The 25,160-nt window shown below is 34.1% G+C and overlaps 1 protein-coding gene across 6 annotated transcripts in view; it reads right to left on the minus strand.

Annotated features, from left to right (window-relative positions):
- USP25 (ubiquitin specific peptidase 25) overlaps window positions 1-25,160 on the minus strand; it is a 108,965-nt gene that overhangs the window by 26,511 nt on the left and 57,294 nt on the right. For 4 of the 6 annotated variants that reach the window (XM_037525080.2, XM_037525084.2, XM_037525079.2 and 1 more), the window contains 10 exons: window positions 24,687-24,763; window positions 19,081-19,154; window positions 14,696-14,844; window positions 11,225-11,352; window positions 10,736-10,831; window positions 8,226-8,387; window positions 7,374-7,600; window positions 6,264-6,334; window positions 5,263-5,491; window positions 3,928-4,128 (listed from right to left, as the gene is read on the minus strand). In XM_037525080.2, coding sequence (XP_037380977.1) covers window positions 3,928-4,128; window positions 5,263-5,491; window positions 6,264-6,334; window positions 7,374-7,600; window positions 8,226-8,387; window positions 10,736-10,831; window positions 11,225-11,352; window positions 14,696-14,844; window positions 19,081-19,154; window positions 24,687-24,763 — 1,414 coding nt within the window. Of the gene's footprint in view, window positions 1-3,927; window positions 4,129-5,262; window positions 5,492-6,263; window positions 6,335-7,373; window positions 7,601-8,225; window positions 8,388-10,735; window positions 10,832-11,224; window positions 11,353-14,695; window positions 14,845-19,080; window positions 19,155-19,617; window positions 19,777-24,686; window positions 24,764-25,160 lie in introns of those variants that run through there. The other 2 variants (XM_054700350.1, XM_037525081.2) reach the window with 2 other exon arrangements.

Here is a 25,160-nt window from a genome sequence, read left to right on the forward strand (position 1 = left end):
TAGTGGAAACATGATGGGTTAGATTTGTCAAGTGAAAGTATGAAAAGCCCCAAGTAGTGAGCGTGAGAGAAAACCAAAAGGAGGCCAGTGTGGCCAGTCTGCAGTACAAACAGGGCCCAAATCATTCAAGGCCTCTGACTCACATAAAAGTTTTGAGGTCAGAAGTTACTGAATAAGTGTTTTAAATACAGTGGCAACATGGCAAGTTCTAAAAAAAGAAATTATTATCCTGGGCATGTTGTGAAGGATAGACTAGAGAGAAAAGTAAAATTTTAAGTGGACAATAACAGAGAGCCATGCTGCGCTGGCTGCACAGAATCACCCTAGAAACTTTAAGGACTTCACATTCCTGGCACAACCACAAACAAATCTCAGGGATACTGGGGGTACGGACTTAGCAAACAGAGTTAAATATAAAATTTACCCAGGAAAATCATATACCACACCACACATTTTTAGACCTCTTCTCTAAGGAGATACTTTTAAAATGTTTATATTCTCCATACACTGGAATCACCCCTAGAAAATTCATTCCATATAGAATGAATTCTATTTAGAAAAAAGATTCAGGGGAGGGGGATCTACCATATGTTTTTCATTAAGCTCGTTTCTGGAGTTATAAAATAACATCACCCAGTCCCTGCTTTAAAGGAACTTGAGAAAACTGAGAACACTGTTTATTCTACCAAGTCTACTTTTAGGAACCAGTTGTACTTACTTAGAACATTGGTCTATTTTCAACTTGCAGACAGTATTTGCAGAGATCCCTAGGATACCTAGGAATGCATTTCATACCAATATTAACCATTTTTATGTGATTTTGTTTTTAATGTGGGTATGCTATGTATGTTAAAAGGACTTCGAATACTTGTAAGAGAGCTGAAACAGAAGTAACCCAATAATTCAGGAAAAGCTCTTTTCTCCTTCAAAATAACTTCCATTTCTTAAGCTTAGAGCCATGCTGCTTAACCAGAGCCATTTGAAGATCTTTCTTAAAAATACATATATTCTGGACCCTGGCAGAGATTTTGATCCTCATAAAGTCTTTGGTTGGTCTAAGGTAGGTGCATTGTTTATACTATACTCAGAAAAAATTCTTTAGACAATTTTGATGTAAACATCCAAAGTAAAGAACTGTTAGTTATATCTCCAAACGTTAAGTGTTCAGGTAAGTTTTCCTTTGCAGTAAGTAAGTTTAAAGAGTTACCATGAGCGAGAACAAGTGGTAAATTCCCATCATTTACTACTTAGTTCTAGTTAGGCAATACTTAATACTGGAGAAGTGATAATCTATGGATTTGCTGCTCATATATTAGCAAAAAAGAAACAAAGACTCATTTAATTTATACTATATAAATTAATATTCTCATTTGCAATACCACTCAAAATAAATTGGATTCTAATGATTTTCTGTAAACTAGCTTATTGTGGTGATTTGCAGGAAAGAAAAATAACTGATGGATGTTATGAACAAATTTCCTTGTATAACTTTCCACTAGCGACTCATAATCCTAGCACACTCCTGGGAAACCTAACACAGGTTCCCTGATATTCTGAAAGTATCAGACCAAGTTAAACAAATTACTTTGAAAACTGTGAAGAAAAATAGGAAGAAGGAGGTATAGGCATTAAAGTAAAATTTCTCTAATAATGACAGGGAATAACTGGTTGAAATAAACATTATACTAAGTTTCCTTATTATGCTATATTCCCCTGCGGCAGAAGATGGACTTTTTAATATAATATGTAAAGTAGTATAGTAATAGAACCTTTTAAACAATGATCTCATTCCTGAAATTTATAGTTATAACACACTATTTTTACTAACTCAAAGTATATATTTATAGCAATTCTATGGAGGAAATGATGCATCCTATACAAAAAGTACTTCCTTCACTTTCTAAAACTGATGGAAGATAATTATCGTGACAGTTCTCTGTGAACTGATCACATTCACCTCTTTATTTTTCAGTTATCAGGTTTCTTCTCAGAATTCTCTACAAGACATGTTTTATACTAAAAAAGAGGCATAAGAACACATGCCTTTTACTATTGAATTTTTCATTAATTATAAAACAGCATATAGAGTATAAAGTGGGAAGTACTGATCAAGAGGGAAGGATGCATGGACTTCATATACAAAAGAACGATGAGATGACATATAAGCAGCCAGCCAAAGTTGACTAGTTCTGTCGAGTAAGAGTATTAGTGGGCACAATGTAGTAGACTGACTAAATAAAAAGATATTATGTTAAGTCTATAAACTTGGAATTCTGTGAGAAACAGGCAAGGTACAGAGGACAGATTTCAATATTTTGGTACCATAAAATGTAAGTGTGCCAAGAACAGAGTTAGAGCTTAACTAACAATGGAGGATTCACCTCTGGGTGCTTTGGTTACCACTGCCTCTTACAACAGTTATGTAATCCCTCCTTCATCTAATAAGTTAAGAGTGACATTCAAATGAGATACATAAAAGTCAAGAGCAGAATAACACAATGCTCCATCTTGGGACAAATTCTGGGATGTGGTTTTGGAAGATCATGTACAGAAGACAAGTATGAGAACGAAGGAACAGACTGTCAAAATGAAAGGAACTATAATATAGGTACTATACTGACACTTGAATTCACAAAACTCTTACATCCACTGAGTTATTTCCGATTAATGTGAACAAAATCACTGTGATGAAACTGTATTGCTGTAAAACCACAGAGATTCATCTTCTCTACATAGTAGCCCTTGCTAGACAGGAAGAAAGTATAGTTCTGCCTAATGGTAGAGATCACCATGTATTCATATATACATACTGTTTTACATTTAAACATCAAAATGTTGGTATCTTTGTTGGTTTAATATATTGGTCTCATAAAAATTCTGAATCAAACACTTAAGATCATGATCAAGGACTCAACTATTGAATTTATATGAAAAGAAGGTACAAGTCTGGACAGATCTGTGCAAGTCTGCATCAGTCTCCATCCATATTGTATACTATCAATCCCCCATGAATGATTCCTTCAAATGACCATGCTGAAACTCACCTATGTAATGCTGACTAGGAAACTAAAATTAAACCCCTGAAATGCTTTAAAACCTGTAGAGTAAAATAAAGTCACTTGAAAACACCAACCCAAAGTTAAAAAAAGAGACAAAGGAATTTGAGGAAAGTATTTGTACTTAATTTATCTCTTCTCTTTTTCTTAATACCAAGAAATCTTTACAATTTAGCAATGATACATTAATCTTTTAAAGATCAAAAGACATATTTCCTATTTTGCTAGAATGTATTTTCTTTATTTATACAGTGTTTACTCTGGATATTTTATTTATCTCATCAGCTAATTATTTTACAATATTATTTTTTATATATTTATATTTGTTTTGCAAGTGTATATTTTTTACTTGGAACACATAAAATGTGTGGTTTCAGCTAATTTTGTTTTTAATTTTAAGAATTCTGAGAAAAGTCAAATAAAAATATATTAATACTGCTATTTTGTTATTGCACAATATATATGGATATGCCAATAATGTTATTGTGTGCAAATATGACATTACTGGAGCTCACTCTTTTGAGAGTGCTAGTGAACTGCTTTAGGGTACTTGGTTTCATGGCTTTTCCAAGCTTCTTCCAATATGAGTCAAGCTCAATGAAAAGAGACACAATACGTAGAGTTAAAGCAGAATCATTTCACTTAATTTAGAAAAGACACACACACACACACACAGTGGTGTTTGACAAACAGATAAACTAAATTGTTATATATCAGATGATTTTTACTGGTTTCTTCATATTTTCAGATGACTTTTACAGACTGCTTCATACATTAAGATAACTAAAATTTAAAAATTTAAATGAGCATATCTTATTTTTGTAATAAACTATACAGATAATAAAATAGAACTTAATAAAAATAGACTAACCTGCTGTTACAGAAGACTCTGACTCTCGTAATTTCTGAGATGCTAAAAGTTTTTCCTGCAACACTTTCTGGGCAAGTTGTGTATCCCATTCTTGTAGTTCTTTTTCAAATCGTTGGTTGTCTTCCTCAACAAAATCTCTTAAATCAGGTGGTAATGTTTCTATTCCAACAAGGGCCTGTCCAGTTTCTTTATTAAACTCTTCTGCAAATCATATTTCAAAAACTAATGTAAAATTAAGAATTAAGGGAAAAATACAAAGCTCAAAATAAAATACACTTCAAACAGGTTTAAAAGTATGAATTATAAACATTTACCAAATCAATATTACCAAAAAAACTCAAATTCTCAGAAAAACAATGATGCAAACATTTAATAATCCATTATAATGTTTTCAGCTTTAATTTTTAATGTGAAAAGTAAAAATGGAACAAGATATAATGTCAAAATTACTTGTGACTCAAACATTAACACAGTACCATTATTTTCTACTAAGAAAATACCAAATATTTGATAAATAATGAAGCAGAACTTACCACAAAATGAGAATAACCCAAAACCTTGTTAAGCTCAAAAAAGTAAGTAGAATGAATTTATAAAACAAGACTTTTATAAAATTAAATGGAATTTAAAGTAGTTTACCTCTACTATTAACACAAAAAATAAAGTTTAGCTTTCAGCCATAAGTGAACAGTCTAGCTAATATGGCTGAATGGTTTAACACAACAGTTGTTTTTATCAGTTTCAAAAAACCTTTAGTAAGTTTTCTATATACAAAGCCTAATTTCAAATACAGAAATAATAACAACACCACATAAAATGGCATGGTCTCTGGCTTTGAGTAGATCAGAGTAAAGTTGGAAAGACAAGTCAACACACAACACATTACCAGCAAAGGGATATGCCAGGAGAACATTTTCTGGTAGGTCAAGAAAAACTTGGCAGAGGACAGAACACGTAAATTGAACTTGACAGATGAACAGAAAGTAGGCAAAAGAAGAGAGAAATAAGAACATTGCTAACAAAAAATAAAAAGCATAACATGGGTATTTAAGTGTGTAAAATGGTTTGTTGTGAATAGAGTACACAAGAAGTTCAAGTAAAATATATAAGGGCTGAAATGGACTGCGGTGATAAATGAAGCTGCAGAGACAGTGAAAGACCAGCAAATGATGGCCTTATATGTTAGTCTAAGGAGCTTGTGTGACATAGACATGAAAGAAGATTTCAGCATACAGCAGTGGATCAGATTTATATTTTATAATCATACTAAATAGCTGACAAATGGTTCTTAGTCCTGGTCACAAAACATCCCAATTCCAGCTTTCATATTCTTACCTTGTATTAAGAATTGTGCCTTATCATTTATATACATTAAACAGTATGCACTGGCATTTCGATAACCACCAAAAGAGTCCCTCACTAGCTCTTCCCATGATGATTTTGTCACAGCAATATCATTGTACTTCATCCACCTGTTTTCATGATGATCAAAAATGTATGCCCAGTAGTGCCCAGCATTAGCTTGACCTTCATGAACTAAAACAGCATGTAAGCGATAAGGAACCTAAATATGAAAAAAAGAAGAGTTAAACTGCAGTTGCACAGTCCAGTACACTACATTCCCTGAAACCCAAAGTCTAGCTGGAAGATACCATGGACCGCATGCTTTTAAACAAGAGAAAATTGCCAAGAATTAAAATTTTGAAAAAATTAAACTATATATAGTTTAAATAAAATAAGGGAATGAAGGGAAGATAAGTAACCTAGAGATACATAAAGCAGACAAGTGTGTAAATTAAAGGATGATTTCCAAAACTTTGAAAATGTGTTATGTATAAATTCAGTGGCCTATTCATTCTTTCAAAGAACTTATGAACCTATTTATATGCAGAACATGATTTGTCTGAATTTTTTATATAAATTGATGAGTTTAGTAAAATGTTTATATAATGTATATGTATGATATATGTGTATATAATGCATACCAGAAGTCAAAATGTAAATGAATTCTAGAAATTCTTCCAGAATCTTAATATCCTTAATATCTTTCACCGACCATATGATTTATCATTAATATTTTAATACTTATATTAGAATATTTTAATTAATACTAATTTTAATTAGATTAAAAGTCTTTTAATAATCCTTAATTTTTTTTAAATATTAAGGTCTTAGGAAAAATTTCGATAAATTTTGTGGTAAAATACTAAAAAAGCATAAGCAATAAGTACAGTGTAAGAATACAACACAATGTGGGAAGTATGAAATGAGACAAATGATATAATGATAAAATTCTTTATAATTTTATTTTATTTACTAGCTCAAAATTAACTTACCTGGATCATAGATTTGTCAGAGTACATTAGATCAATTGTTCGATGGATTCTAGATATGCTTTCTTGCAAATCTAAGGATAGAAGATGTCATTTAATGATTAACATTATATATGTTTCCACTGAGACTTCCACTGAGGTAGGGACTAAAGGTTTTTCTCCCAGTGTTAAAGGAATAAGAAAAATTTCCTGAAACAGTTTTTAAAAACATCACTATTAGTAGTTTATATAAAAGGAATATAAAGATACAGAAATGCATAATTGAAAACCAAAACAAATGTGATTCTCACCTAGAAAATACACAGTCAATAAAGTTCATCTTTATTCAAATGTATAAAGGACGATATCAGGAAAAATTAAAGCTAAATCTCCTAACAAATAAACTCAATATGCCATGTTCAGTAGAGTTGAGTCTAACTCTTAGCATAATGTTTTGGAAATATGTAATTAATGTTTGTAATGGATTTAAATATATAAATTATCTTTATGTATGAGAAACACTAAGAGAAATCTTTACAGTTATTAATGCTGATTATCAGTCACCATGATACACTATTTACACTCAACGCCAACACACACACACACACACACACACACACAAACACGAGCATTGTTCCTATTTTTCTTATTTGGTTACATACCATTAAAACTCATTAAAAGTTAACACTGAGCTCACAGATCATATTTGCAACTCTCTGAGCAGACTAAAAATTAAAATTAATTTTTAAGCCTAAAGAAAATTTTTATCACACTAACTTCATTCGGTAAACATCAGGGGAAGTATATAATTGACATGTATAAAATTTGATGCTGTGTGATGTTTCACCAATGGCACAGCTGTGAAAACCAGTTAGATTTAAATTTAGAGCACTAAATTAAAAAGTCAGACCATCAGCTGTGTCATTAATCAGATAAGTAATCCTAGTGAAACCTTTTAGTTTTGGTGAAACTAATATTAAGAACACAAATCGACAAAGCTAGAACAGTTTAAAACTCCTTTCTGGAAAAAATAGCTTACAACGTATATGTATAAATCCAGAGGTTATTTCCCTATTCAATTGTAACATTATTCACATCCATCCAAGGTGACAGAAGTGTTAGAAGTTTTTTTACCTCTTGTGTCATTTTCTATTTCAGTCCTCCAGCGATGTAAACAGCTTTCTAGTACAGAAAGTTCTTCCTCTGTTATGTGCCTTGGTGCTGGATGCATAGGTAAATCTGGAGGTATCCGAGACTGAGTGAATGGTTTGTGTACTATGGATCTTGATGAAATGGCAGTTACTGATACAGGTGATGTGCTTGGCAATTCTGTAGTAGGAGTTCCTTGTTGTTCTGTTGTGCTGTGGTTTTAAAAGACAAAATCTTTATTATTAAACTTTCAACACTGCAATTCTGGATAAAGATTGTGCCAAACATATATCATCCATCATTTTAAAAACAAAAGATCTTTAAAAGAGAGAAATATTTGGATTAATCTAATATCCTACTGAGAGTCTTAATATATCAGGACAACATTATTATAAGAGTAAAACTGTAGATTTATAGTAGAAATGGCTTAAACATACTTACCTAAAAAAATCAAAAGCAAAACCAACAAACTGCATGTGTAACGAAATTATAAAGATCATCTCTGGCTAATATTTCCCAGCTTACATTACAGAAAAAATGTCTAATTTAACAGTATTATTCTCATGGATAAAGGCTGAAACATGTAACATGCCAAAACAATCTAAAAAAGTATTCCAAGAAGAAAAGAAAATGAAAATTTCACTCTATAATCAAAAAATTTATTAAACGATGAAAGAACCACCCAGGAAACACATAAGCTTCTAAGTGAATAACTTTTAAAGAGTTCACTAAAATAAATCCCAACACACATTTTATAAAACTTTTTAAAAGGCATCAATTACATTATTATGCAATATAGGCAACAATGCTGTCTCCTGTAAGAAGAAAACTTTTTACCTTGTTGAAGTCTGTGATGGTATGGAACCACTAGGTGGAGAACTAGCATCAATATCATCAACAGGAGAAGTGCAAACAGGTTTACTTGAGGCAAATTCCAATGCATATTGTAGAACATCTACCAAGGGGAATCGTTTGGGACCCGAACCATAGCTTAAATATCTGTTGACCATAACATGTGTGAATGCTTTTTTTGTACATAAAGCATATTTCTTTTTTTTTTCAATAATTGTTAGAAAACATGATAAAAAACACTTCAATAAATCTTCAACAATGAAGCTCCATTTGGTTTCAAATGAAGATGGTAAAAGTGAATATATATTCAAGAATTATTCTCCAAAGGAAGACAATCAAAGCTGATTAAGATTGAATATGTATAAACTCTTAATAAATTTTAAATGTTACTCTCAGTTGTATTCCAGTAGGAAAATGAAAACTGAAGTTACACCTCCTCCAGAGACTTTATTTTTAGCTCCGTCATCTGGTCTCATGATCAAGATGGTGGTTAATATTATATTATCCTCCTACCTCTGATTACTTTTCAATATGATTCTGAAATCTTTTAAGAATAAAGATTGTTGAAAAACTATATATTATTTTTGAATGAAAAATTCTAGACTTAGTTTTCAGATTAACACTAAGACATGGGAATAGATTAGACTAGACATGCAAACTACCATCTCTCAGGTTACATTTTAGCCTGTAGACAGAAAATTTGATAGTGTAGATTCTGGCTTCTCTGGAAACAATCTGAAGCTGTAGACAATACAGAGACCATTTTATGTGCTGCACCGCCCCATGAGCGTAAACAGCAGCTACTCCCTCTCCTTGGAAGTGTCCTCTAGGGGCCCTTCTTTGCCAGCTTAAACTTCACTTGGTTCCGTTGTTTTTATATTTCAGGTATGACATATTTTTAACATGTTTAATATATTTAATTTACTATATTTTAATATATAAATTCAATTTTAGTTACCATTTAACATGTATCAGTTTGAAGTGGATAACATACTTGTATTTATTGTGGAATGACAACCACAAAAAGACTAGTTAACATCTAACACCACATACACATAGTAGAAATGTTTTTCTTATGATGAGAAGATTTAAGATCTACTCTCTTACCCACTTTCAATTAAGCACAACAATATTACTAACTATAGTCACAAAGCTATACATACAGCCTCACTGCTTATTTATTTGGAAGTTTGTACCTTTAACTGTCTTCACCTGTTTTACCCATTTTGGCTGTTCAATTCAGGCAACTAGAAATCTGCTCTCACTTCCTTTCTTTATAAAACGTCATGAGTGCAGCACTACTTACAGTAAATAGGACATGGCAACAATGTAGGTGCCTACTGAAAGAGGATTAGATCAAGAAAATGTGGTCTATCTGTACAATGTAATGCAAATGAGCCATAAGATAAAAGGATGCCATTTACAGCCTAATGGAAGTTTGAGAGAATTATGTGTAGTAAGCAAGACAGAATGATAAAAACAAATATTGGATGTTTATGTAGCAATAAACATTTATTTATGTATGTATGTATTTATTTTGCATAGAAGAACTGGGGCAAATCAGAGGTATGGAGGGTGAGAGGAGACAGAATGGGGAGCAGAATACGCAGATAAAGGGAATCTGAGGGCGAGACAGGAGAGGTCTGCTATGCCATATGTGGGTTAGCTACCTGGCTGGGGATCAAACTCAGGCCACAGTGGTGATAGTGCTGACTTAAAACCCTAGGCCACCAGGAAAGCCTAATAGATAATTTGACAAACCAAAATATTTACAAAAACTATCAAGCTATAATAAACAAAGTGAGACTCTGAGGCTAAGAGGTAGATGGGAATAAGAACTGGTCAAACTATAAGGCAAAAAAATAAAATGAAATGGGAAAAAAAGCTCCTTTAGTGTGTACTAGTGATTAACCATAAATCAAACCATTTATCCAACATTTTTAAAGGTTTCTAAGAGTTTTTGTTTAATTTTAGCCTCTTGGCAAAACTGCTGGACTCACTGAGTAGATTAAAAAAAAAAATTCCTTTGTGTCATAATTGCAATCTATTAAATCCTGTGACAAGTATACCAAGCATCCTCCATTATTTTGCCAAGGGAAAAAAAATGCTTCCATGAGGCCCGGGTAGGCATTTGAGACTGTACCCTCTCTGTGAAGAAAAGCTTAGTGATCCTTCTTTTTAATGGAACTCAACAGCAGTATTAAATCTCACAGAAGAAACCTTAATTACAGATTAAGATTATATCTAATTTTTAACACCATGAGCATTACTTATCTACAGTGAAAAAATTTTATTTCAAATAATAAAATAATCTTCTAGTGCCAACTATGAATTTTTAAAATTTCTAACAAAACTCAAAACTATTCAAGCAAAATATCAACCCAGAATTGATTATCTACTCCTAGAACCATAAATCAAAGCAAATTTAAAGATCTAGTTACTCATTAAATACATGACATTTTATAATCATCTCAATTTCATAAATGTTAAAATACCTTTCTAGTCTTTGTTGCAATACTGTGAGGTAATCTTTAAGTCTCTTGATCTCTTCCCTCTTAATTCTTGTTATTTCTCTGTTTCTGTGCATGTATCTATCAATTAAATGAAAAACAGTAATCATTAATATCTTCAAATCTCATGAAGTAGATTCAATGTTAAGGCTAGCTTTGCCACAAGATGAATTCAAAATTCTCATAATAAAACATCATATAATACAAAGCCAAATTTTTTATAGCTTGACAGAATTATAATATGAATACAAAGAGAATCCTAGTCTTTTTCTTCCTTATAACTTTACTCCCACTATCTATAATTTTCTAAATATTGGGAGAATTCCTTTTTCCTTCACAAATGGTATTACATACATTGGGGATAGAATAAAAATGAATTATATGGAAATTCAGCAAAATCTCTCTAAACACAGTAATTCTTCACTTGATCACTAAATTATTTTAAAAATAAGTCATGTAGATATCAAAACATACCTGTCCAGATATAAAACTTGGGGAAATTCTAATTTGTTGTGAATTTTTTCTGGTCTTCCCAATGCCTGATTAAATTCAAATCTTGACAATTCAAATGTCAGCACGGGTGGTAGCTCAGTAAACCAATGCTAATAGAAAAGAAAACAACAAAAACCTTAAAAGCACCTATTTTCTTTCTGTGTTGCAATTTTAAGAAAAGATGAAAGAGTTATACAATCTGAAGAAATCAGAAGCCACTGCCATTTTAGGCACAGGATATTAGCACTGATATTTTTATATGTATCATCACAATGCTGATGTCACAAATAAATAGGTAAGCAACAAAACAATTTATCCCTACAAGTTTTCACACTTTTTGAAAGTTACAGGAAAGGGAACAACAGACAGCCAGGAAAGAGAAAAACCTTCTAACAATGTTCTTCTTAAAAGATAACATTTACATTAGAATTTGAATCAAAAAGTGAAGACACTGATTAAAATCAAGGCTTGGCAACTCCAGCTTTATCTCTTCTGCACTATTTTAAATTATCACTACTAAGTACAGAACTTAATACAAGCGACCACACTGTCAAAGATGTTACAAAGTAAAATGTAGCACAAAAAGAAAAAAAATACTTTTACAACATAAATGATCACACTAATAACTGGAAACTGGTAATTTCCATTTTTACATTTAATTTTCCTACTGGGATTTATACAATTTAAGAAAAAGATATGTTATATATACAGCTTTTACTTACAAATATATTTAAAAATCTTTTAAAATGATGAAGACTAAATGCCCTATTACTATGAACTCTGATAACCCTGCACAATTGAGCTTGAAATACAACAAACAGAATGTCAAAGTGATTTTCATAAAACAGTTTGAAGTTTTAGAAAAAGAAAAATGAACAAACTTCTGACTCAATTACAGAAGTAAAAAATAATATAATGCTTCCAGTTTACTTAAGACATGCAATGTACCACTGCAAAAAGAAATTGCTGCATACTAATATTATACACTATATTCAAGTTCTACAAAATGCCACCACACAGCTATTCAATAAGCTATGAATGTACTAAATTAATTCCAAAAATCAAAGAAAGTAGGAGCAGTACATACCAGTAAAACTGAATTTGACTAGGTTATTAAAAGTTGTTACTTCTATAAATGAAGCTAATACAAATAAATGGTCATTCAAAAGTATTTCTCCCTACCCAAATGATAATGATTACTAGAATTGAGATTTCTTGAGTAGAACTTGGCTTATCTTTACTGAAAGTGAAATTTAAGAAATTCATTTTATGTAGCTAATACCTGAAATGGACCGGATAAAGGTATGAACGATCTAATAATGGATCTATGTTGTAACATTGTTGAGTCAAGTTTGCTTATTTGTTTTGTTCTCGCTACAGCACTGGCCAAGAATGTTTTTAACTAGTTCTAAATCACAGCAAAATGGGTGTGGGGAAATAACATACAACTGAAGGATATGATCCTGCAACTTTAAATCACATACAGTGTTGTAAACCAATGTTAGCACAATTAAAAAAAAAAAAAAGTAAAAATAAAACATGGAATGAGCCTGCCAAAAAGAAAAAACAAACATATATGTATGTATGTATAATATTACATATATATACGTACACATATTTATATACCCCATATTTATCACATAGAAGACTTTTGGTACCTCAGAATAATATTCTTAGCTCCACTTTATGATACTCCAACAAGTAGATTTGAAGAACTATTACACTCATATTTTATTGTAATACTTTATAAATGTCACCATTAAAATTAAATAATTATGTATTTTTATTCATGCTAATCTACATTGGCAACAGAAATGAAATGACCCAAATTGGAGGTATATGTCTCTGTAAATCATGAAAAGTCCAGAAAATTGTTTCCATCCCTTATGAAAGGATGTCTCTGCTGTGAACGCATTTCTTCTAAAAGCAGGGAAAGACTGACTGAAATACACTGCCTGCTGAGGGGAGTAGTGGGCAAAACAGGAGAGGTCTGCTGCGCCATGTGGGTCAGCTCCCTGGTCTGGGATTGAACTTGTGCTGCAGTGGTTGCCGGTAGCTTCATAGTGCTGAGATTTAATCCCTTGTGCCACCAAGGAGGACCCCTTAATGTTATTTTTTAAAAATATCTAGGTCTGTCAATAATTATATATTATTTAATTCTATATGCTGTCACTATACTATCCACTACAGAAATGTAGTAAATGTAGTAAATGACAGATGAAGATCCCTATCTTCTTGCACACAGCTTACAAATAGACAAATATCGGGCCTCCCTGGTGGCATAAGTGGTTAAGTTGCAGCACTATGAAGCTATCTGAAGTTACTGCAGCACAGCACGAGTTCATCCTCGGCCAGGGAGGTAACCCACATAGCGCAGCAGACCTCTCCTGACTCACCCACTGCTCCCCTCAGCAGTGTACTTCAGTCAATCCACCTGTTCAGTTCCCCACTCTGTCTCTGGTGAATCCTCTCACCCCCTGCACCTCTGGCCTGTACCCCAGTTCCTGTATGCATAAATAAATAAACCTTTAAAAAAAAACAAATAGGCAACTATCAATAATTGCTTAACAAAGACTATTTTTGTATGTATCCTTTGCTTTCTATTACAGTGACATTCTTAGATGGATGAATATAAGGATAGTTGGATGGAAACCCAGAGATGGAGACAAGGGTGAGTGGACATAAGTAGGTTTATAAGGTATTTTTAAAATTGGGCATCCCTAGTGGTGCAAGGGGTTAAGATACAGCACTATGAAGCTATCCACAGCCACTGTATCATGAGTTCAATCCCTGACCAGAGAGCTGCCCCACATGGCAAGGCAGACCTCTCCTGTCTCAGCCGCTGCTCTCCTCAGCAGTGTATTTCAGTCAATCTGCCTGTTCTGTTTCCTACTCTGTCTCTAGTGAATCTTCTCACACACACACCCCCGCCACCGCCCAACACACACACCCCCCGCTGGTCTGTATCTCAGTTCTTGTATGCATAAATAAATCTTTTAAAAAAAAAAAGATATTTTTAAAATTATTTTTATTGAAAAAGCAAGTTCTTTCACCTGCTCTTCCGTGCAATCACAAAGCAATTTATACAAAAAGGAGCCTGAAGCTATTTAGGCCCTGACAATTCCACCCTAATATCAGTGTTTTTCTTCTTTCACGACTAGCATGTTACAGTGACTGAAAAGTCTAAAAAGACTGAACAATGTACTAAAGGAAAACTTTAACAAAATGTTTGGAGATAATCTGTTAAGTCTAGAATTTAACAAAGATTATGGACCATACTGACTGTGCTGGTTTCCTAAATATGTCTAAATGACCATAATTAAATGCAAACACATTTTCTGGGCACTATCTCAATTATTAGGTAGCTGTATAAATTAGAGCCTTGAAGTGTGCTTTACAGCACTGCAGAAAAGGCCTGGGGGGAAAGAGGAATAATGATGATGCTAAACTCACCTCTTGGCCTGATTTTCCTGAATTCTCTGAATGGAGAGATTCAATTTCTCCTTCAATCATAGCAGCTTCTAGGCACTCATGTAGATCTTTGAATCCATTGACCTGAAGAGGGTACTGACCAAACATTTCAGTATTTTCAAACTTTTTACCTATAGGAGGGGGGGAAAGTTCCTTTAGTAATCTACTGATAGCAAATGTATATACCAATATCTCCTGAACCTGGTAACTATTACCAGGTAATGTTCAGAGTACTGAACTCTGAACTACAATTTTTCTGTCGGCTGTGTGTGTGTGTGTTTGTGCATTTATTCTTTCAAAAAATACCTTCTAAAGGCAAGATACTATGCTAAACAATGAGAATATATACAGTAGTGAAGAAAAAAAAGCTGAGGAAACTTGTAGCCTTTTTTAGAAGATATTACACATTCAATGCACATAAAGTTATGACCAAATAAATGTTTACTAAGTGTTATAAAAGATGTGATGAGACAGAGTATAAAAAGGGGAGGTTACCCAGTCTTAGAGGTTGAAAACATCCATCGCAATTGACTTTGACATTGAGCCTTGAATGGTGAACACATGTAAGCTACATTAGTGGGGGTGGGAGGCAGGAAAGGGTGGGAGAGGCAGCACTGCGGACCTTGGCCAAGTATCAGCACATGCAAAGCCAGGTGCTAAGAATGTGGCCTGTTTGAGGAACTCAGGGAAGGACACTATAGCTTGGGGAAGCAGCAAAGAATAGATGACAGTGAAATCTCAGGCAGGGAGCAGAAATCTACAAAAACTTGTGGTCCATGTTAAGATTTGTTTATTAAGTATATTCCGAGTATAATGAAAAATCACTGCAGAGTTAAATACAGGAATAATATGGTCAGTTTTATGTCTCTGAAACAACCTTACAGCTTCTGTGATAAGTGGGTGGTAAGGTGGTAAATTGTTAAACCACTGCAGAGTCCACCTAATAATAAAGGTAACGACAAGTGGGGTGTTAACAATGAAAGCATACAAAAATAGGTGATGTTACACACACACACACACTACACAAAAGAGAAAGGACCAATAAGACTTGACTGACTCACAGACAGACTGGTGGATAGGATTAAGAAAGCTATCAAAGATGACACTGGCTTCTAACAAACAGTTGGATTAATTTTTATGTACTAAAAGAATAGCAGGAATTTTTTTTCTTCATTTCAACGTAACAGTGAGAGTCATTGATTTAAAATGGCCCATGGGATTGCAAGTTGAGAAGAAAGTTGTATATGAGTCTGTAAGATAAACCTTCTGGTCTGAAGCTAGTTATTAGAGAATTGCTAGTATATTGATAGCAGAAATCAAGGGAGTGAATGAGATTGCCTAGGGATTAGCAGACAAAATAAGCAAGAAGACCTAAGCTCAGTACTAAGATTTTTTAATTTTATATGAACGAGAAGAAACTATAAATATATTAAGAAGTAACCGCATAGGTATAAAAAATGGCACATGCCATAGAAGTCAAAGAAGCATTTTTAAGAATAGCAAGATGGAGGAGGAGGAAGAAGCGAGTCAACAGCATGAGCAATTGGTAAGAGTTCAGTATGAGAATGGAAGGGAACCCAAAATACTTGAACTCTAGTAGGAATCAACAGCCTTTAAAAATCCCTTCAATAAGAAGTGTAGGTAGAAGCAAAAAGTGGGGTGGACTAAAATAAATGGGAAGCAGCAGGTGAAAAAAATACCTCTCTTTAAAGGGAATTAACTCTGAATAAGATTAACTGGAAAAGAATATGTGTTAAAGATTTATTTATTTATGCATAAAGAGCTGGGGTGTAGGCCAGTGGGGGGGGGTTGTGAAACGATTCACCAGAGACAAAGTGGGGAGCAGAACAGGCAGACTAACTGAAATACACTGCTAAGGGAAGCAGCAGGTGAGACAAGAGGGGTCTGCTGCGCCATGTGGGTTAGCTCCCAGGCCAGGGATCAACCTCATGCTGCACTGGCTGGCAATAGCTTCGTAGTGCTGTGACTTAACCCCTTGCGCCACCAGGGAGGCCCAAAAATAGATTTGTTTTTATTGCTGTGAGACCATCTCTGAATACTGACAAGACTGAAGATACAGGAAAAAAGCAAAATCATGGATAAAGTTCTGAGTGAAAACATGAAGAGATGAGATCTGAGCACATATAGAGTAGTTTTTTTTCATATAAAGCTGAATAATTTATTATCTAAAAGGAAAACTGTAAGAATGTGGTAGGGGTAGGAATGCATCCAGATTATAGAGCCTGAGGTTTTAGATACAAATATCTGTATTTGAGGAAGTCATGTTAAGAAAACACAAAATCAGATGTAGGGCCTTAGGCCCATGGTTAGGTTCATTCATTTCATGGCAAAACCATGAACCCTGAGGTAATATCTTTCTCAGAGAATGAAGAGGCAAAAAAATTATATTTGAAATGAGTAGAAAAGATCGAAAGTGCTATTACAGAAAATAGGAGAGAGAACAGTGATTAAACAAAAATGCATGACTACCAGACAGGGTAACAAGTTTGGGACACTAAGCTTAGTGTCACTATAAATTCATGATCTGTAACAGTTAGCCCATTTTGTGTGACTTTCCCCAGGAACATTCAGATCCCCAGTACAAGCAGAGTGGAGAAGAGTAATTTCATGAGGTTTGTAAAACAGCCTTGGTGGAAGTGCTATATTTATAAGAGTCATCATAATGAACAAGGAAGAAAGCGAAGAAAAGGTTTGAGAGGAACAAAATGGAGGGGTCAATGAACTAAAAGTTTTGGAAAAGCTGAGGAACTTTTGCAATGGGAGTACTTTGATAACAAAGTCACCCCCAACTAAGAGACACTGGTGATTAGAAAACAGTAAGATATATGTAAAAGTGATTAAATGCTCTAAAGTCACTTTCTTTTACCAAAGTAAACATACAGTTCATGTTGAAATGTATTAAAATCCTATTTATGCAGCAGAATAGCTTTGAAACAATTTACACATACAAATACTTCAACACTAAGTGTTTTAATAACAATCATTTTTAAGAATCAAGATAATATAGGCAGAAATGTTCATGAAGGGCATTACAAATAGTGCCCAGTCACAATATGATTAGAGCTAATCTAATGCTTCAGATACAGTGTTCCATTCAAATAAAAATCAGTATGATAGTATGGATATCCCAAATTGAAATAGAATTTACTATGTATGAAATACTTCACTGTTTGTATTACAAATACTTAACATTTGAGGCAAACAAAAAATGTACTGACACTCAATTTAAACATCTAACTAAATCCTGAGTTAATAATGTCTGCCTTTTGTTCAACTCCAGCCTACAAAACTATATTCAAACAAAATTGCATGGGAATCCATTACTTAAGATCCTGAAGGAAAACCAATTTTCAAAATTCTATAATTTGGTGGGCCTCCCTGGTGGCGCAGCGGTTGAACACAAGGTTGCAAAGCTGCCCACAGCCTCTGCAGCGCAGGTTCGATACCCGGCTGCCCAGCAAGGGTCCCACATGGCGCGCCGACCTCTCCTGCCACCTGCTGCTCCCCTCAGCAGTGTACTTCATCGGTCTGCCTGTTCTGCTCTCTGCTCTGGCTCTGGTGAATTCTCTCACCCTCCCCCACTTCTGAGTGTACCCCATTGCTTGTAAAAATAAACAAATCTTTAAAAAAAAAATTCTATACTTTGGGTGACCTGGGTAAACGTTCAAAATTAACACATTGGGTAATTTGGGAAAAAAAAGTTAATTTATGCTCTGGGACTTAGCATTATATTATTATATGAAGCACACCTAGTCAATCAGTTCTCTTCCCTGGTTAAGAAAAACAAGAGTGTCTAGTTAGGGCCAGATTTGATGTTGTTTATAGATATTTAGGACAGGTAGATTAACATTACTCTTAATTGATTTTTCAAAAGATATAAAGTAAAACTTTCTTAATACTAGAGTCTAAAGAATTTTATAATCACAATAAAAAAAAAAAACAAAAAAACACCTGGGAACTGTACAATACCCTGACTATGCTAAATTGCCAAGCACAATTTTCAACCTATATACACTTGAAACCCTCAAAAAAAGTGAGTATCACACAAGCCCAATATTCAATTCCAATGTTATTTTCAAAGGGTCAACCAATTATTCTATTGATCCTTGTATCCCAATTACAAAAGCCTTCTCACAGAAAGGTCAGGGTAACATTAACTAAGCATCGATTAGCATGTGACAATGTACTCTACACCTTTCTTTTTGTTCAGTTCTGTGCTGTCAAATATAATGGATTAGTAGCAACAATGCAGCAGAAATTACCAGACAGAGTAAGTTAAATTAAAATTAGGAGTCACTCAACAAATAGTCACCATCAATGGAAGAAGTAAGCATGTGTAACTATACCTTCTAGCACTCCCACAGCCAGGAATCTTCCATAGAACAACTCTACCATTGGATTCTTTGGCTTCTCTTCATCCCTAAAGCATGTTAAAAAATACAAATGTGGTTATAATTTTGGACCTGTAAATAAAACTAGGAAAAACATGAAAAGAACAGTACATACCAAGATGATAATATTTATGTGGTTATCATGCACTGGGCTCTGCTACTTACGATATCATCTTGGGCAAATTTATTTTACTATTTTTTTCACCTGTCAATTGAGGACAATAAACAGTAATTGAACTCACAGGGTTGTTGTAAAGATTAAGATAAGTTACTCTGTGGTATGGCCTTGCAAATGGACCTGACACAGTCTGTTCTCACTTAGTGTCTACTCCTTCTACTATCATTATATATTCCAATCTCAGACATTTAGTCTGTTTACTACTTGCATATTTGGACTTATTGGGAAAGAGGAAAAGTCACTCTTAATCAAAATAAATTTACACAAAATGTTTTTTTTTGTCATTTCCCACATTTATGTAGAGGAGCTCATACCATCCAAAAATAGCAATCATCGTAAGTGAAGGAGCTTTGACTCAGATAAGCTAGTTACTCCATCCTTTTCTGAAGTTTCACACTGACGATAAAATTACCCAGTTGTGAATTTTCCAAATGGTTTAACATACAAGTTTTGCTTTTTCTTGAAGAAAACAAATTGAAAATTTTTTAATCTTTTCTTTTTATGTTTTGCACTCTGTGACCTGAAAACACAAAGTATATTTTGGGCTTATTATATAAAAGGGTGTTATATCCATAAGTGTGTGCAGAAATTTTCTTCATGAATTTTTGTATTTGAATTTATAAAACTGATTTTATTTTAAAAAGGGAAAGACACTATCTTTTGATAAATGTGTTACATGAATCATCATTTCATCATTAAAACAATTGGTGGGAAGTACCTCACTTAAATTTTTGCAACAACCCAGGAGATATAGTACGGTACTCTGTAGTGCCACTCAGAAAGATCTCTAGGCCTCCACTTTTAGGTATGTGTAAGATGCACTTACCCACCCGGTTTTTATTTAAATTAAAAAAAAAAACAAACCTGTGATAAAATACATGTAACATTTTCCATATCATTTTTAAGTGCACAGTTTGGCAGTACTAAGAATATTTACAGTGTTGTGCGACCAACCTCCAGAATTCTTTTCATTTTGCAAAACAAAAACTCTGCTCTTATTACAACTACATATCTCCACCCTAACCCCCACCTCCAACTATGCAACCTTCGCTATGAGAATAACAACTCTTGATAATTCATAAGTGACATACAATTCAAGTGTTTCTGTGAATGGTTATTTGTAGTAAATGTCAAAATTTTCTTCTTTTTAAAGCATGAATAATAGAAAAATATGCACAAGAAATGCATAAATTATATATAATATAAATATATACCATACTTTATCAAATTCATGGACATTTGGGTTGCTTCCATCTTTTCATAAATGTAATTAATGCTGTGAACATAGGTTGCAAATATCTCTTCAAGACTGTATTAGAAACAGACCAAACATAAATGCTCAATCACAGAGTTTCTTTTTTCTTTTTTGGTTTTGATGATTTATAAGTGACAAAACCATAAGATATTAAGGTGTACAATATGATGATCTCTCTACACACATGTTGTGAAAAGATTCCTTCCACTGAATGGTAATTGTTTTTAACCTTTTGAGGAACTACCATATGTTTTCCATATGGGTTGCACCATTTTTACATTTCCACCAATAATGCACAAAGGTTCCAATTTCTCCATGTCCTCTCCAACACTTGTAATTTTCTGTTTTATTTGTTTGTTTATGGCAACCATCTTAATGGGTGTGAGCTGTTGCCACTCACTTTAAACTTAAATGGACCACACGTTCCGCTTTCTCTAACAAAAAGTGAATGAGAGTTAAGTGTGCACTTCCAGACAGAAACCTGAGAGCCAGTGCACTTCTCACTGTCCGGTGGTCCCAGAGGCATGCGATGAGGTAAAGCTTCTGCCCCTTGTTCATACTCACTGGACAAACAGGTATGATATATGCCTCCAATATTCTGGGACTATTGCCACAGAATCACCTAGCCTACCATGACTTACAAGAGGAGATACTATCACTTCTATTTTACTGATAATAAAACTATTAAGTAGGTTTAGCCACTGCCCAAATCCATGCAACTCGTAAGTGCTCCAGCTGAAAAGAGAACTCAAATATGACTCCAAAACTCTGTGTTGTGGAAAGATTCCTTCAGTTGAATGGTAATTGTTTTTAATCTTTTGAGGAACCTGCTTTCTTAGGAATCTTAAAGAAATTGTTTACCTCATTCTTCACTGCAACCTTTCAGTGGTTCATTCATTTAATTTGTGAATCTCAGGAACCCAGACTATGGTTAAATCAAAGGTAACATGAGGAATACAAGTGAAAAGTAATTAAAAAGGCATGAGACTACTACACTTGGGTGAAAAAAAAAAAAAAAAGCTAGACTGATGTAAATATCAATGACAAAAAGAAATCACTAAAGTAAACTTGCATCAGTACAAAACCTAGTTTTGCAAATTGTATGGCACAGAAAGAATTCAAAAGCTTAGAGCAGCCAATAGAATAAAACTTAGGATGCTTAGGGTCAGTGTTTTCCAATCTTCACAACGCCACTAGTAGACAGTGCGTGAAGAAAATGCTGGCATATAAAGATGTGCTTTCCATGATCATAGAAGGGACAGTATTTTCACATACCAGTAATCTGGTCTGTCATGGCACAACTGGAAAGCTTTGCTACGGAGAGGCAGGGCACAGGGGTACAAAGACAGTTTTAGCACCACAAACAATAAAGAACAAACTAAAGTAAACAAATTGGGTATTATTTCAAATGGGCTTAAAAGTTCAGCTGAATAAGCCATCCCTGCCCAAAAAGATTTCAGATAAAATGACAAAATTTTAGCTTCTTTTAAGGTTTAGAAAAAGGAGAGATAATTTGTTAGTTACTAGATCAGAAAAAGATAACTAGAACCCAAGAAAACTAACAACAAAATAATGAGCAAGATCTCCAAAATCAAAACAGAATGGTCCCTTCAAAAGGACAAGAAATCAGGAAACAGTCAAGTGACACTCCTGTAAATCTACAGATAAAAAGCAACTGGACAGTCTTCTGATGAAGACAAGATGAAATGGTTATGAAAAATCTGGATGGATTTGGGAGGAAGAATAGGAACATTAGGTAAAAGAAAAAACTTCAAAGACACTCAGTTATCACAGATGGGAATACAGATACAGTTTACACTCTGAGAGAATATGCTCAATAAATGTTTAGCATCACAACACTAAGGTACAGAGAACTGGAGTTTTACTAGAGAGGAACCAGAATGGATAAGCCTAGATCAAGTCCACACACAGGTTTTCTGTTAGGACAGTAATCCTGATGGAAACTTCCAACCCAAGGAGATGACAGCAGGCAAGGCAGGTCAGAATTATAAATTACTTGAACATACTTTTAACAGATTTCACTAACTTTTATTTATAAGGGATGTATCAATACAGTATCAGAGTAACAAGTTGGATAAAGAAATACGGGCCAGAAAAAAAAAAAAAAGAACAGGAAGAGAAGAGAGCCATCCAACAAGTCTGGTCTTAAATGAGGCAGAGACCAAACAGGTTAAACTGCTAGAAATTCAGCCAACTCTTCCAAAGGCATTAACTGTATGTAAGAATGAAATATTTAAGTTCATGTAACTGAACCATAGCCGAATATCCCACCCAGAAAAAAAGATGTAGCAGGAAGGGATATTCTCAAGGTCCAGGACTTTCAGAAGCTGAAGAAAGGGCCTATCACAGAGAGGGAATCTCACAGCGTGAAGGGAGCTAAGGGTCAGAGAAGCACCAACAGCAGATTCAGCTCAGGAATCTGATGGGGGGATTGCCCCTATGAAACGAATATGAAGAGAAGATAGAAGTCAACATGAAGAGATTGTGACACAAAAATCTGTCATCAGCTTGATCCGACAAAGTCCAGGGACCCTAAACGGAACTTCATCAGAAAAATGCACCCAGTTTTTGGTGGACAGGAGAGGGTGGTGCCAGGGCTGTAAACAAATGTGTAAAGATGTCAAGAAAGTAGCAATTCTCAAATGCCACATTTTAAGACAGAGACAATTTACACAAAATGGAACACACATCCCTCCCCTTGATATTGTAGACTTAGTGTCCATAATTAACCTCGAGCGATTTCTCCCAACTTAGCATAAATTCACGGGTAGTCACATGCAACCAATGGCCCTTAATAACAGGCATCTTGTCAAGATTAAAACCAAAGGATTTCCCTGTTTACCACATTATCTTAAGCTTCTCATACAATCTTTGGCAACAACTACTTGAGTTTGGATTGTACTGGGTTCAGAATATAACAACTGCACAAAGGGGTTGAAGTTCTGCTTTTGTATCAGAATTTCAAAAGACTAAGGTCAATCATGTGTGTCCTAATAATCCTCTCAACATCTAAAGTGAAAGCATGTGAAATGCATACAGTTGAAGGCCTGAACTAATGAAACAATGAACAAACGAAACAATGCAGTCCTTAGGTGTAGAAGGCCAATTCTATTCAAGCACATAACCATCAGCCTTGTAAGCTGAGGATGAGCAAACTGAGAAACTTGGAAATGATTTCATTTTTGTTAGATTGCAACCACAGGGCAAAGAATTTGATTTTTAAGTTTTTTTTTTTTTTTTGGTTTGTACTTTACCTTGAAAGATCGAGAGGATTTAATTTTTCCTTGGGAAGAGGAGGTCTATATTAAAGTTTGGAGGCATCTAATGGTTAAGATTGTATAAGTAGAGATCTTTTACTTTAATCTCATTGCAGATCATATTATAATGATTTTTTACTAAACAATAAGGCTGACTATAATTTGAAAATAGAAAAATGAAAAGGTAGAGAATTTTTAGCCCTGGATTTCTACCAGTATTCTAGGTTTAAGTAGCACACCTTGTAGAATCATCTCAGAGACCATGGAAGCAAATCCTAAGTAGGCCAGCAATGACTTAAGACTACTCACAAAGGAACCAATGGTTGGTGTCAGGAGAGTGGCCTCATGAGAGCTGGAATATGACCCTCCTAGAAAGAGTATGGCTATCCTCCTCTAAGGAGACTAACTATATATTTTAAATAAGCAAGTCTAATGGAAAGAGAATAAAAAGGCAACACTGCAGAGGAATTGCATATCCCTGTCCTTAAGGGTCCATGCAAGAGGACTTCATCAGAATTAGCACTCTGTCATCCGTCCTCACCAACCACGCATGTCTCCTCATGAAAATGACTGCTGAATGTAAGAAAACAAGAACTAGGCACCTGGAACTAGCCCTTTCAGTAATCACTTCTTTCATCTTGTTAGCTAGATTCTAATCTTCGAGTGGAAATCTAAAGTTATCTAACATTTGTGGTCACAAGTCCCAAACAGCTTATCAACAATACAATAACATTTGAGCTCCCATATATTTACCCCAGTTTCCTATTTCTTTATTGAAATGAACACAGATGAAGACTGTATTATTTATTGGTCTCCTAAAACCCCATCACTAAATTTGACAGTAACTTACGTCTCCTCTTCAGCTTTCATTTGGAAGGCATCTTCTAACCAATCTAATAATTTGTGTGTAAATTCACTCACGTCTTGCTGTGGAAAGAAAAAGTTGTGTCAATATCTAAGTCTAATTATAAAAATACTAAATATTGCAACATAAAATTCATAGCCAATCATTCAAATGTATAATGACTGACTCCTCACAAAGTCATCATATGAAATGTTTCACATTTAATGAATATATATAATTTATCCAGAGTATAAAATCAGTATTTTACCAAAAAAGTATTATTTTGATAATCACTATGACTAGGTCTCACTTTATGGGGGAAAAAAAAACAAACAAACATGTAATTCAAATTTTTGGACTTTTGGACCCTAGAATTGTGAAAGAGTAACATTCTTTTCTTTTTTACATTTTAAAGGGACAGGTTTATTAGGAGAAAGAAAGAAAAAGAGAGGCACCTGCATAGTCACAAGCAGACAGGAG

The sequence above is a fragment of the Talpa occidentalis genome, unplaced genomic scaffold (genome assembly GCF_014898055.3).
Source record: "Talpa occidentalis isolate TD23 unplaced genomic scaffold, MPIMG_talOcc4v2.1 talOcc4.4, whole genome shotgun sequence".
Taxonomy (NCBI): domain Eukaryota; kingdom Metazoa; phylum Chordata; class Mammalia; order Eulipotyphla; family Talpidae; genus Talpa; species Talpa occidentalis.